Here is a 14,095-nt window from a genome sequence, read left to right on the forward strand (position 1 = left end):
CAATTAGGAGCTCTTTTGGCTTTGCTTTAGCTAGTTTAGCTAGTTGTCAGTAGCAAAGTAATAATAAATTCATAAATTACTAAAATGTATTAGTTAATATTAATTTAGCTATTATTATGTTAGTTACAATTGCAGTGATCAAAAAATAAGTTATTACTCTTATTATACAGTATGTATCTTTTTTTACCCTCAAACTTTGTATTTTTTATTAACTAGTTGTATGATGCCAGTGACGGTAATGACCTTTCCTTTTTAGATAAAAGGTTGGCCTGAACTTGGTATCATAACGGCGTAGATGTAGTAAACCCTAACTCTAAACTTAGCTGCTTTATTATTGAAAAAGTAAGTCATACTAGGTAACATGGTTTGGGGTGTAAATAACAATGACTCTAAACTAGGCTTAACTGTTTTATTTACCTAAGGTTAACATAAGGTTCCTCACCTACACTTAAGTTAACAACCTAATGTAAGTAGCTTCGGCCCAACCTGGGGCTTCTTCTGCCCTAGCGGAGCCATTGTCCAGCCTGGGACTTCATCTGCAAGGCTACAGCTGGATACTACAGAAAAACTAAACCTTTGACAGTACATTTGTTCATGCACAAGAGTGTCTGTCCGTTTGTTTGACTGAGATGTTTATGCTTGTTTCTACAGTTTCACCATTTGCCATAAGACAGAAGTGGTCAAGAACACGCTGAACCCTGTATGGCAGGCCTTCAAGATCCCCGTACGAGCCTTGTGTAATGGAGACTATGACAGGTACATCCTCAGCCAGCACCTCACGCCTCCATGTGTTAGGAATCTGTTCTGAATGCTATAATGGTGTAGGTAGGCTTACATGATCCCTATGAAGTATTGAAGCATGAACTTACACTTGTGTGCACACTGTACTCACTGTCCACTTTATTAGATACTTTATATCACCACCTTCCTGTTGGACAGTTAGACACTGTAGGCAATCTGTTCATGCACATTTTTAGCCATTCTATAGCTCTGTTTCTGACCACAGAGCTGCTCTTAACTGGTTGATTTGGGAGGTGGGCCCACTTTGAAACTTCAACATGTGTAAAAAATCCCAGCAATGCAGCTGTGCCTGATACACTCATACCAGCACCACTCACACTATCATGTCAGTATCCACCACCCAAATAATAGCGTCATATCAGTACTCATGGTCAGAAACTGACCATTAATGAATGGGGTAAAGTGTGACAGATCAGTTGTGCAGTCTACAGCTACAGTCTGTAATTGCACATCTATGTACTTCCCTACAAAGGCAAAGAACAGTAACTACAGCAATAGTGAAATTAAGGAATACAGCCTCAAAATTGTTGTCCAGCCAAATATATTGTATATAGAAACATTTTCACCTACACACACTATATGCCCAAAAGTTTATAGACACCTGCTCATCAATGACTCTACTGAAAACAGGTATTAATTTGAGGTTTGTGTATTTAGTTACATTCAGCCTGAAGAGCATTAGCGCATCAGATGCTGATGTTGGACAATCTGTTCTGCACCAACTCATACCAAAAGCATTGGATGGTCCTCCAGAACATCCCATTCTATTGGAAGTGCTTTTCTATGAAGCTTATACAAGTTTACAAGCTGTGTGAGCAATGAGTGCACCTTTAACTAGCTGAATTTGTTCATTATATGGGGTGTTTGCACACCACTGGACAAATAGTGTACCTATGACGTATTTGGCTGAACAACAACTGGACAACAAAGATGTTTTTTTCAGCCTCACTTTTGGTATAGTTTCTGCATTTTCTAATACAATATATTTGTATTAATATTTAATTAGGAAGACCTTATGAAGTGGACAGTGAGTGGGGGGTTTCTAGTATAGTCAATGCTCTGAAATAACAAAGAATGTATGGGTAACAAAAACATGCTAGTACTGGGATGTCACTGTGTGACAAAGATGTCTCTGAGGTGTTGGATTACAGTCTAGCTGTTCTGTACCAACCACTTGATGAGTTGTAGGGGAAGAAAGAAGGGAAGACAAACGAGGAGAGAGAAACGGACCTGGGGTTTCACGTGTAGGCTTCCATCTCTGGCAGTAGAAAGCTTCTGCTTGCTCCGTATTGATAAGAGGCAAAGCCTAAGCAAAGTGTTGATTAGTGCTTTCCTGCTCTCACTCCTGCTTTATCTGTGATTGAATGTGTTTGGGGGGTTGGGGGTGCCTCTGTGAGTCTGCCTCTGGAGATAAGACCCTGTAATAGACTGGAAGGGGGGATGCTCCTATAGAGAAATGCTGAGTGTCTTGCTGAGCATTAGAGCTAGCATGTAGCAACAGGCTGAAGGCAGCTGCTAGTGCACATTGTTAGTAAAGCTCCTACTGATTTTTGATGCAGGAGTTTCATTCTACACATTCATTCTTTGTTCTGCAGCTGCCAGCAATTAATGACTTACCGTTACTGTGGGATAATCAGCATAATCTTGTCCAGTTCAGAAGTCTGAAATAGCTTTTAAATGAATTAAGCATTTATTCTGCATTGTAGCTGGAAATGCAGCAGAAAAGCCTATTATTTAGCAAATACTATGGATTATATAGTAACGACTATGAGCAAGGGTGAGCAAGTCTTAACGTTTAAGTTGTGGGTTTAATTGAATTTTGGTACATTTACATAAGCATCGTTCAGCAGATGTTTTTTTTGTTTTTTGTTACACTACACCCATATTTCCAAGGTTATACTACACCCATTTTCATGCCTACATTGCACTTATTTCCATAGTTACTTTACACTAATTTCCACAGCTGTGCTACAGCCATTTCCAAAATTATGCCACACCCATTTTCATGGTCACATTACATCCTTTTCCATGATTATGATATATTCATTTCAGTGGTTACGCTACACCCAATTCCTAGCTACACTACATCTATTTCAATAATTATGCTACACCCATTTCCATGGTAACGCCTTACTGATTTCCATGGTTATGCTATATTATATTCATGGTCACACTACATCAATTTCCATAATTACACTACACTCATTCTTATATTCTACACCTATTTCCCCTATTTACATTGTTATACTACACCCATTTCCTTGGTTACGCTACATTAATTTCTTTGTACTACACTTCTATATCCATATTTTTGCTGCACTCATTTCTATGGTTATGCTACTCACATTTCTATGTTTGTGCTTGAGACTCTTTTTTAGTACAATCTTTGCAAATCTCAAATTTCTCTTCTCTGGGCCTGTTTCCTGCCTGGTGCTCTCTAATAGGTCCAGAAGGGCTTGCTTCATATCAGTGAGGGTTAACCTATCCAGAGGAAATCCAGCACTATTGTGCACTTTAAAATCACTAGCTTTTTAAGCAACGATGTGTAGCACTTAAAACCCTGCCTCTCTCTATGGGCTCCAAGGAAACCAATTCACTGCTTGTTCACCTTGTAATACAACACTAATGACCAGCTTTTGTAGCAGAGCGGTCCATGATTCATCTCTCTCTCTCTCTCTCTCTCTCTCTCTCTCTCTCTCTCTCTCTCTCTCTCTCTCTCTCTCTCTCTCTCTCTCTCTCTCTCTCTCCCTCCCCCCTCGCTCTCTCTCACGCTGCCCCTCTCTCTCATTCTCATGATTCTTGTAAGCCTGGGCTTTTCTCTTTCCCCTGATTCTCTGCAGGATGAATTGTGAAAATGGCTTTTAGAAAAATCTGAACATTTAAAGGAAAAATGCTCGCTTGCTATTTGTGAGAATGATACTTCATCTGGAGATGTATGATTGCAGTGAGATCGAAAGGAAAGGCTGAAAATGATTGAGATTACTGTACCGTGGTCAGTCACAGTCAGTCCTAATCTCTCTCTCTCTCTCTCACTCTCTCTCTCTCTCTCTCTCTCTCTCTCTCTCTCTTTTTCTCCCCATAGAACAATCAAGATTGAAGTGTATGACTGGGACAGAGATGGCAGGTAAGATTCTGTGAGCATTCAATAAAGCACAATATACAGCCCACAACATACTCATGCGTGCATGCACGCACAGCTCTGTACAGTCAGCCAAAGTTATTGCTGTGCTGTTAGCAGCATTCTTGCCATCGTCACAGTGGTTGCCATGGCCAAATAATGCTATTCAGCTTGCATAATGAAAAGCACATTTAGTGTCTACTAATTTTTATATTTTTTATGTTTAGTGATATTTAACCACACAATTAATGTTTTATTTGAATTAAAAGGGGAATTTTGGCCTAAACCCGGAGTTTAATATTTTATTATGTTTAATATTTTATTTGTCATGCTCTGCAGTGCAACCTTATATCCTACTGCATCAGAATTCCCCGTTTTTCACCAAATAATGGAAAAAAACACACCATCCCCAAAAATCCACCCCAAAGCAATTGTAGTATTTCACAAGTTGAGATATTTAAGAAACATAATTAGAAGCTAGTTTTAGTAGTTTTTAAGCTGATGTATTTTACTTTAGAGATTAGCACCACTGAATGAGGCTAATAGGTATGTTTGTAACAGGTACACAGTTGGTCCTTTTTTTTTTATTTTGGCCAGAGTGACTCTAAGTTCCTATTTGTCACTTTGTGACATATCATTAACATTTTAGCATATCAGCACAACAAGTGGGCACAACAAATTACACACAAATTACTCATTGGACACACCAACTACTTCATCCTTTAGAAAGTCATACTCACAGACCAGATTGCAGCTTTGTGTTTGAGGTTTGACACTTCAAAATGCGCTCAGTGCTTATGTGTAGACTTGGCACTGTGGGTTCAAGTTGCTGTGGTAAATGGACTGGGATAGTTCTGGGTTCAACTCTAAAATCTCTTTTTGTTGGGTTTGGAGCTATACAGGAGCTGTTGATTTTCAACCTAACGTGGTGTTCAGAAGCATGTAGTAGCTCAACTGATCTATCCTTGCACTGCCCAAAAAAGCATTCTTTGATTGCAACTGTTGCTAGGTTGGACAACCTTTACGCAGTGCTGGTGTTGTAACTCTAGGTTGGTCAAAATATGGAAATTTAGCTTTTCAAATTATATTTATTTTGTTTGCTTGTGAAAAGTTTGATTGTGAAAGTTTCTCAATATTTGATATGCACCAGTAGTACCATATTAAGACATACTTTCAATATCTATGAATACAATGACTTTGATTCAACACTTCACATAATGTACTACAATAAATCTAATTAAACAGACCTAATTTCCCTATCTCAGCTTGTTCACTCTAACAACAGTTGCCATGAAAGATCGCACTTATGGGCATGGATAGTCTGTCATATTGTACTACTTACTTCCACTGTCCTAAGTTCTACCTTTCCCCTGCAACAAATACAAACCCAGTTCTAAACAAGTTAGGACAGTAAATAAAATGCAAATTAAAACAGAAAGCAGTAATTTGTGAATTCACATTTACCTTTATTTAAAAGAAAATAACTAGAATTAATAAGATATAAAAACAAGATATTTAATGTTTTAGCTTTTGAATTTCATTATTTTTAGTAAAAAAAAAACACTCCCATTCTGAAATTGATGGCTGCAGCATGTTCTAAAAAAGATGGGACAGGAGCGATTTCGGACTAGGATCATCGTGAAATATTTCAAAAAAGGTCTTAAATAGGTGATGAAATCATTTTGAGTTTAAAAGCAGCATCCAGGGAAAGCCTAGTCCTTTGTGAAAAAGAATGGGTCAAGACCACTTTTCGAAAAAAAAAAAAAGCATTGACAGTTTAAGTTCCTCAATGAGCATTTGTAAGGATTTTAGGTTTCACTCTTTACAGTGCGAAATGTTATCAAAAGATTCAGAAAATCAGGAGAAATCTCTGTGCATAAATGGCAAGGCTGAATGCCTGTGACTTTTGATTACTAAGACATCACTGTATTGAAAACCGACATGTTTTGGTAATGAAGATAACCACATATCCTCACAAATACTTTGGAAAACCCTTGTCAGTTTGATACAACACACGTAAACATGCCCCTGTAACATTTTTGGGAACAAGTTGCAGGCATCAAATTTAAAATAAGTGTACATATTAAAAAAAACAATAAAGCTGATCAGTTGAAACATTAAACAGCTTGTCTTTTGGCTGTTTCCAACTGAATACAGGTCAAAAAGAATTTGGAAATCACAATTTTTATTTGCATTTTATCTTCTGTCCCAGCTTTTTCGGAATTGGGTTTCATTGTAGTCTGTGTTGGCCTTTGTAGGAGACCTGCTAATTCCAGTCCTGGAATGTCACAGCACACAGTGTTACTTGGTGTATTAATAACTGTAAGATTACGGTTACTTTGGAGGTCCAGGACCAAATTGATTAATGACTTTATCCATATAGCATTTTCGCAGATGCCAAGGACACTTTACAGCAATTTAAAAGACGAGCAACAGTGGGCAGTGCTAAAAGATATCAGGAATATATCAGATCCAAGTAAGCATTTTCTATCAGAAACCAGCTTTAGTATGAGATCTGAACTCTATAGCTTGCATTTGATTTAGTTATGTTCAAATTATGATTAAACCTTTGGCTTTTTTTTTTTATCATGATGGGCATGTACTTTGTTTTTGTATGTCTGCCCAAGAACTTTTGTCAGCTCTTTGTTATATACAGTCAATTGCATAATTATTGGCATCCCTCAAGAAACTGGGCAAAAACACACATACACACACACATCTTCTAAGCCGCCTCTCCTTCTGGGTCGTGGGGGGGTGCTGGAGCCTATCCCAGTTGTCATTGGACGAAAGGCAGGATACACCCTGGACAGGTCACCAATTTAGCATGTCCAATTGGCCTGAATGCATGTCTTTGGACTGTGGGAGGAAACTGGAGAACCCGGAGGAAACCCACCCAGACACGGGGAGAACATGCAAATGCCACACAGAAAGGACCATGGTCGCTTGGCCAGGGACTCGAACCCAGGCCATCCTTGCTGTGAAGGCGACAGCGCTACCACCATGCCACCGTGCCGCCTGGACAAAGTCATTTAAAATGAACAATACATGTAATGATAATAGAAATCATTCCTACAAGAGTAGTTTTTTGAGAAATGATTGAAAAATGAGACCAAAAATTTTACTTTTTGGTCATGCACACCATTGTAACATTTGATGGAAAAAAGGACCTGCATTCAATGCATACATGAAACCCACAGTCAAATATGGTGGTGAATCATTTGTGCTTTGGGGCTGTTTTGCTAGCAGTGGTCCAGGGGCTCTTTTGAAAATCAATTGTGTAATGAATTCCTCTTAACACCACAAGATTTCAACCCAAAAAGTAATTGCCTTGGCCATGGGTTAAACTTTCAGCAAGGTAATGACCCCAAGCATGCCTCAAAATCCATACAGAAATGATTACAGAAACTTTCCATATTTGAACTACCGAATTGAAAACCTGAATTGTTTATTAAAGAGGGCAACCTACGAAGACCCAACGATTTCAAGGGGCTGGAAATAATAATAATAATAATACATTGGATTTATAACGCACTTTTCATTTATAGTAAATCCCAAAGTGCTTACAGTGTAAAACATTAATTAAAAGATAATAATAAAAAAATAATACTAATAAAATATAATACATTATTGTCCATATGTCCTCCTAAAAAGATATGTCTTTAGTCCCTTTTTAAAAGAATCAGTTGTCTGAGGCTTCCTCAGATGGTCAGGCAGGGCATTCCAAAGGCGTGGAGCTGCAGAACAAAAGGCACGGTCACCCATGGTACAAGTTTTGTTCTGGTTGGAAGAAGACGGTGGAGATGCACAGAGCGAAGGGCTCGTAGACATGTCTGTGGTACTAGCAGTTCTTTTAAGTAAGAGGGAGCCTGGCCATGAACACATTTGTGTGTAAGGAGGAGAACCTTGTATTCAATCCTCTTAGTCACAGGGAGCCAGTGAAGAGACGGAAGAACAGGTGTAATGTGCTCATTTTTGCGTACCTTCATCAGGACCCTGGCTGCACTGTTTTGAACATACTGTAATCTCTGAATACTCTTACTAGGGAGCCCCAAGAGAAAAGCATTACAGTAGTCCAGTCTTGAGGACACAAAAGCTTGGACCAGTCTTTCAGCATCAGACAGACTGAGGATAGGACACAACTTGGCAATATTTCTGAGATGGTGGTAGGCAGTCTTACAAATATGTTTAATATGGCTATCAAAAGTGAGTTGTGAATCCAGTTTAACACCCAGGTTGTTGACTGTAGAGGATAAGGAAATGTCTTGTCCAAAGAGTGTAATTCTGGAAACATGGGATAGCCGGATCTGTTGTTGGGTTCCAACCATAATTACCTCCGTTTTTGCACTGTTCAGCTGAAGAAAATTATGAGCCAACCACACTTTTATTTCCTCCAAGCAGTCAGGAAGTTGAGTGAGAGGGGTTGCTGACTGAGAAGTTGATGACAGTAATGATGGTGAAGAGGCAACTTTCAGGTAAAGTTGTAGGTGATCAGCATAGCAATGAAAAGAAATTCCATAGCGTCTGATAACATTGCCCAGTGGCAATAAATACAGAATAAAAAGGATAGGGCCAAGGACCGATCCCTGAGGAACGCCACAGGTCACTGAGTGAGTCTGAGATCTGGCTTTCCCAAGCTCAACAAATTCTGTTCCGTCCATTAGATATGATTTAAACCAGTCCAATGCAGTGTCTTTGATGCCAATGATGCACCAGAGCCTGTTCAGAAGTATGCCATGGTCAACAGTGTCAAATGCTGCAGACAGATCCAGGAGGACAAGAAGTGAAGGGGAGCCAGTATCTGCTGCCATTAATAGGTCATTTGTAACTCTGATCAGGGCAGTTTCAGTGCTGTGGGCAGAGCATTGGAACTTCTCAAAAAGATCATTATGCCTGAGATGATCCAGAAGACAGGCTGCAACTGTTTTCTCCAAGACCTTGGAGAGGAAAGGGAGATTTGAGATTGGCCTGTAGTTTCCAATGACATCAGGGTTGAGGGAGAATTTTTTTAGCTGTGGTTTAATTATAGCAGTTTTTAGAGCAATAGGAACTTGACCAGTTTGGAGAGAGTGATTTATTGTGGTAGTAATCAGAGGACTAATAATGGCGATGTTAGCTTTCACCATGGCTGTGGGAAAGGGATCCAGATTACAGGTGGAAGAGTTTGTGCCTCTGATTGTGTCTTCAATCTCTCTCTGTGAGACTACAGGGAAACAGCTCTGAGGCTCAGAGACCTCAGACTGTAACGAAGCAACCTGCACAGGTATGGTGGAAGAGGTTGATAATGCACCGTAAATTGTGTCAATTTTCTTTGAGAAGAAAGTCAGAAATTCATCACACTGCTCATGTGAGGTTTTAAGTGGCGGGGGAGCTTGGGGTTTGAGGAGGAGGTTTATTGTTGAAAACAGCTGTTTCGAATTTCCCATTCCATTTGTAATAATTTTGGAGTAATACTGCGAGCGAGACACTTTGAGAGACCTTGAATAGGACTTCTGATGCTCTAGCTTTATAACGTCGCTCAAGGACACGACCAGCTGTCTTCATCCTCCGTAGATTTTCAGAGAACCAGGGAGCAGATCGAGAGAAAGTGACCACTCTAGATTTGACAGGAGCATGATAATCCAGAACACTGCTTAAGGTTCTGTTATACAAGTCCACTGCATCATTGGCTGATGATGGATTTGCTTGAAGGAGATGTTGTGCTACATGGAGGAGTAGTTCAAGACCTCTCAATATGTCTTCTTCAGTCTTGTTAAGCTTTACGGAAAACAGCCCAGTGCTGTCATTCTTGCAAGAGGAAGCTTCACCAAATATTAATAATGGGGGGTGCCAACATTTTTGAAACCTCTGCTTTCAAAAAATGCTACTGAGTGTTAGAATTCTAAGTGTTACTAAATAAAACCTTTTTGGTTCCAAAACACCTGCCTTCCGCCCGAAGACTGCTGGGATAGGCTCCAGCTCCCCCCCGCGACCCTGACGGAGAAGCGGCTTAGAAAATGGATGGATGGATGGATGGATGGTTCCAAAACACAAAAAGCAGCTTACCCATTTGTTTAAGCCTGAAATATCACTCATTGCAGATGTGGTTTATTATTATATTAATTTTAGCTCATTTTCATGGACGGTGCCAATAATTCTGAAGCTGACTGTAAAATCTAGTATAAATGTAATCTTACCTATTCTTGCATGAGAGAAAAAAATCACTTCATATGAGCTAAATTATAAGCTCTACTGTATCACAATCACTGCAAGACAAATAAACGTTAGTTGACCTCTGCTTCTGTTTGATTGGTTGGTTTGATTTTGCACTGATTTGAATGTAACCTAACCAGGTTGCTCTCCACAGTGACAAGCTATCATAGGATTATGATACCTGGCTCCACATATAAGAACACTGTGGTCCACGAGGGTGGATATAGGTTGATTAGCAGATCATCTTTCTCTCCCTTTGTTTTCATACGTTGGTATTGTTCACAGCCACGACTTCATTGGGGAGTTTAGCACGAGCTACAGAGAGCTGTCCAGAGGCCAGTCTCAGTTTAACGTCTACGAGGTGAGCGCTCTGCTGGATTTCCCTCTTTTCACTCTATCATTGCTGTAATATAAGACTGGGCAATGTGATAATATTTATCATGATTGTGATAAATTATATCGCAGGACATTTTCCTGAGAGTATTTTGAATATCACCAATACTCTATAAATACTGACTAAATGCATGTTTCATTACTAAATTAGCATAATTATGATTTTAGTATTTTATTTTATTAAACATGGCCCTACTGTTTTTGTCTGTTCCAACTTATCAACTGTTATACATATCATGTATCATGAAAATATCTTGGGGTATCTTGATGTCAAAAACATTTTTTTTACATTTGCCCAAAACACCAGCTGTCCTGTATGTTTCATGATAAATGGACCAACAGAAATTTTGTTGAAAAAATGCTATGATGTAGTTCAACAAATAAATAAAAATTGTCCTCTAAAATGTACAGAAAAGTGCTGTATTTTAGTTTGTTTCCTGTAGAGGATGTGCTAACTTACTTTCATTTCACAACAAAACATGTAATTTGACTTTACTTTTGCTTTTGTATAAAACAGTATACAAAAGTGAAACGTGAACAATTCATCTGTGTTGGCTGTGTGTAATGTGGTTTTATGCAAAGACAAATTAGCATATATGGTTAGTTTGAATTTACACTGAAGTCCATTTGGTTGGATGTTTTAATAAAAACAAATTAAAATGTACAGCAATTTAACTGATTGACAAGAGAAAACAGTTCTAGAAATGTGTCCTTTGTACTTTAAAGGTCTAAAGAGCTGGTAAAACTACTGCTGTTCAAGTTTCAGTAATACTAAAGTACAGATGTCCCAAACCAATGCTTAAGTGTATTACTTAAGTATAATTACTTAAGTGTGTGGTGTGTTGATTCATTGTTTAATTTGGCAGAAAGGCATTCCCTCTGAGTGAACAAGGCAGAATGTTTGTGATTAAGGAGGCAATATTAAAAGAAGATGAGCGTAGGGGTGGATTAATGATTCGAAGCATGTAGTGTTTTGCTAATTAGACTGAGTGACTGCATGCTGTCAGTTAAAGAGAGGCATCGCGCACACACGCAATGATTTAACACCACTCAGGTCTGAAACGCAGAAAAAAAAGTGTGTGTGTGTGTGTGTTTGTAGTCATTATTGATTACCTAGTGAGGTTGTTTTTGTCTTTGTGACCCAATAGCTGTCAGACATTCTCACTCTCTCTTCTCTTTCTCCATCTCTCTCTTTTTATCTATCTCTCATTCTCTGTCTATCTTTCTCTCTCTGTCTCTCTCCTGTGCCATCTCTCTCATTCTCTCTCTCATGCATTCTTTCAATCCCCCCCTTGCTCTTTACCCCCCCTTCTCTCCATCTTTCTTTCTGTCTCTTTCACTCTGTGTCACTGTGTGTGTGTGTGTGTGTGTGTGTGTGTGTGTGTGTGTGTGTGTGTGTGTGTGTGTGTGTGTGTGTGTGTGTGTGTGTTTGTGCAGTTTTAGGAGTAAAATGACTGGAGCACAAAACAGTGCTAATCTACAGGACCAACAGGACCTTACTTTATAAAGTGCTTATACATATGCAATATATTATTATTACATGTTATTATTATTGCGTATGATTGCTCTTTAGTAAGCTGTTATATATTAGATTATATTATATAAAACCTCCCTTCACTTGTCACTAAGGACAAGTGATTCATTTTTAGAAGATATACCGAGATTTGATATTAGATAATATGCATAAGGAAGAAGGGGGGTCAAAATAACATATGTTGAACGACGGGAGAAAATCCACTCTCGCTTCAAATCTTGTCCATCCTACTACCGTAATAGTGAATGGTCAAAGCATTGATTTTGATTTTTGCCCTGTTAATATGTTTATATCTGAATATATATATATATATATATATATATATATATATATATATATATATATATATATATATATATATATAGGGGTCCAATACCATTTTTACTTACATTAAAATGAAAGTAGGTTTTTTCCTTCTCCTATAAAATTATCATTTTGGAGATACAAGGTTTTCTTCCAACAACAGCAGTATATGTCTATATACAGTATATGTCTGTATATGTCTGCCCCTATGAGGAAAACTGCTGCATTTTTATATAAAAGTATTCATACCTCTCTCCTTGCTTTTGTCACTTAGACCATTTGCATGACAAACCATCAAATTTTAATAAACTCCCCCAAAGACAAGCTTGTCCACTACCTCCACATATAGCTAAACACACACACACACACACACAGTATTTCTGACATGTTACATGAGCATTGAGCAAAGAAAATATAGAAAATGATGTAATATACCTTAGAGTTGTTTCTTAGTAGTTACTGAGTGATTAATGCTAATAAGAATTAGTGTTCATAACTAAATAATAAGTACCTCAGAAACCAATGTAACCTCTCAGTGTCTCCCAACAGGTCATAAATCCCAAGAAGAAAGGCAAGAAGAAAAAATATCTCAATTCTGGAACGGTAAGTCCAGCATGTCTCTTGCCATTCCCACTGATGTATGTTTAGAATGCAGCTGGCTGCTGGAGAATGAGGTGCCCACGGCTTTCTTTCAGCCAGGCCATTTAAAATCATCTCTGTCAAATTAATGAAGCTCTAATTAGATTTCACACTAAATGTATGTCATGTACTATAAAATCCAATAAGGTGTTTATTACTTTGATGGTGGCAGTTTCTGCTTGGCAAGTACAGGCAGCGTATTGTAGAATTGAACTCCAATCTTACTTTTTGTATTCCCCTCTCCAGGTAACACTTCTGTCCTTCCTCGTGGACATCGAAGTCACCTTCCTGGACTACATTAAGGGAGGGTGAGTGATGGTTTCCTGTCTGACTTTTTTGTGCGCTTCTAGGAAGAGAGCTTTTGTACCCATTCTAGCTGGCAGTACATGCCACATCACCCTATGTAGGGCTGCACTGTATCGGTGCACTGTAATGGTGTTTTATCTCTTTTTGGGTCACCACACAGGACGAGATATAAGGCTTGCTTTGACTTCATGACTTTATTGTGAAGTAGGTCCTTTCTGGGGATTTTTGTTTTGCAATATTATCAATGGCTTGTGAGATCATCTAATCATGTCCCCTAGGCATCACTGATTGATGACAGTATTGTAGGTGGTGTTGTGGCATGCAAATGAGAATCACCTTTCCAAAAACATAAAAATGAAACATTAGTGTGCATGTACCACCTGCATGCCATCTGGGCACATTTTCTTGTGGCACAGGAGAAACATGGTGCAGATATTGACAGAGATGCTCCTACCTGAACTACAGAACTACATTTACATTTACATTAATGGCATTTAGTAGATGCTGTTGTCCAGCAACTTACAAAAGCGCTTTGTCATCTAGAACTAAGGGGGCTCTTAATCAATGATAAACTTTCTCCAAAAACCTGGTTCCGCATGGCAGGTAATGTTCCTGTTTAAGCCTAAAATGGAGAAAAGAAGCTCAAGGTTACATACAATGTACATGGAATGGTTGAGAAAATTCCGAAACGACTGGGTCCTTGACGTCTCTTGCTTCTAGGCTATGAGGAATATTAAAATAATAGTCCAGACAACAGGGAGTTTGACGCATTAAGAAGCAAAATTGCTTTACATTCATTGAAAGCTTTCCAT

General features: G+C 38.7%; 1 protein-coding gene across 2 annotated transcripts in view; it reads left to right on the plus strand.

The window, feature by feature from the left end:
- LOC108427072 (copine-8) overlaps window positions 1-14,095 on the plus strand; it is a 176,206-nt gene that overhangs the window by 104,919 nt on the left and 57,192 nt on the right. Inside the window, exons 9-14 of one of the 2 annotated variants that reach the window (XM_017697002.2) lie at window positions 652-756; window positions 3,884-3,925; window positions 6,303-6,395; window positions 10,394-10,469; window positions 12,888-12,941; window positions 13,224-13,285. In XM_017697002.2, coding sequence (XP_017552491.1) covers window positions 652-756; window positions 3,884-3,925; window positions 6,303-6,395; window positions 10,394-10,469; window positions 12,888-12,941; window positions 13,224-13,285 — 432 coding nt within the window. The remainder of the gene's footprint in view (window positions 1-651; window positions 757-3,883; window positions 3,926-6,302; window positions 6,396-10,393; window positions 10,470-12,887; window positions 12,942-13,223; window positions 13,286-14,095) is intronic. The other variant, XM_017697003.2, reaches the window with a different exon arrangement.

This window comes from Pygocentrus nattereri, chromosome 1 (assembly GCF_015220715.1).
Source record: "Pygocentrus nattereri isolate fPygNat1 chromosome 1, fPygNat1.pri, whole genome shotgun sequence".
NCBI classification, from domain to species: Eukaryota; Metazoa; Chordata; class Actinopteri; order Characiformes; family Serrasalmidae; genus Pygocentrus; species Pygocentrus nattereri.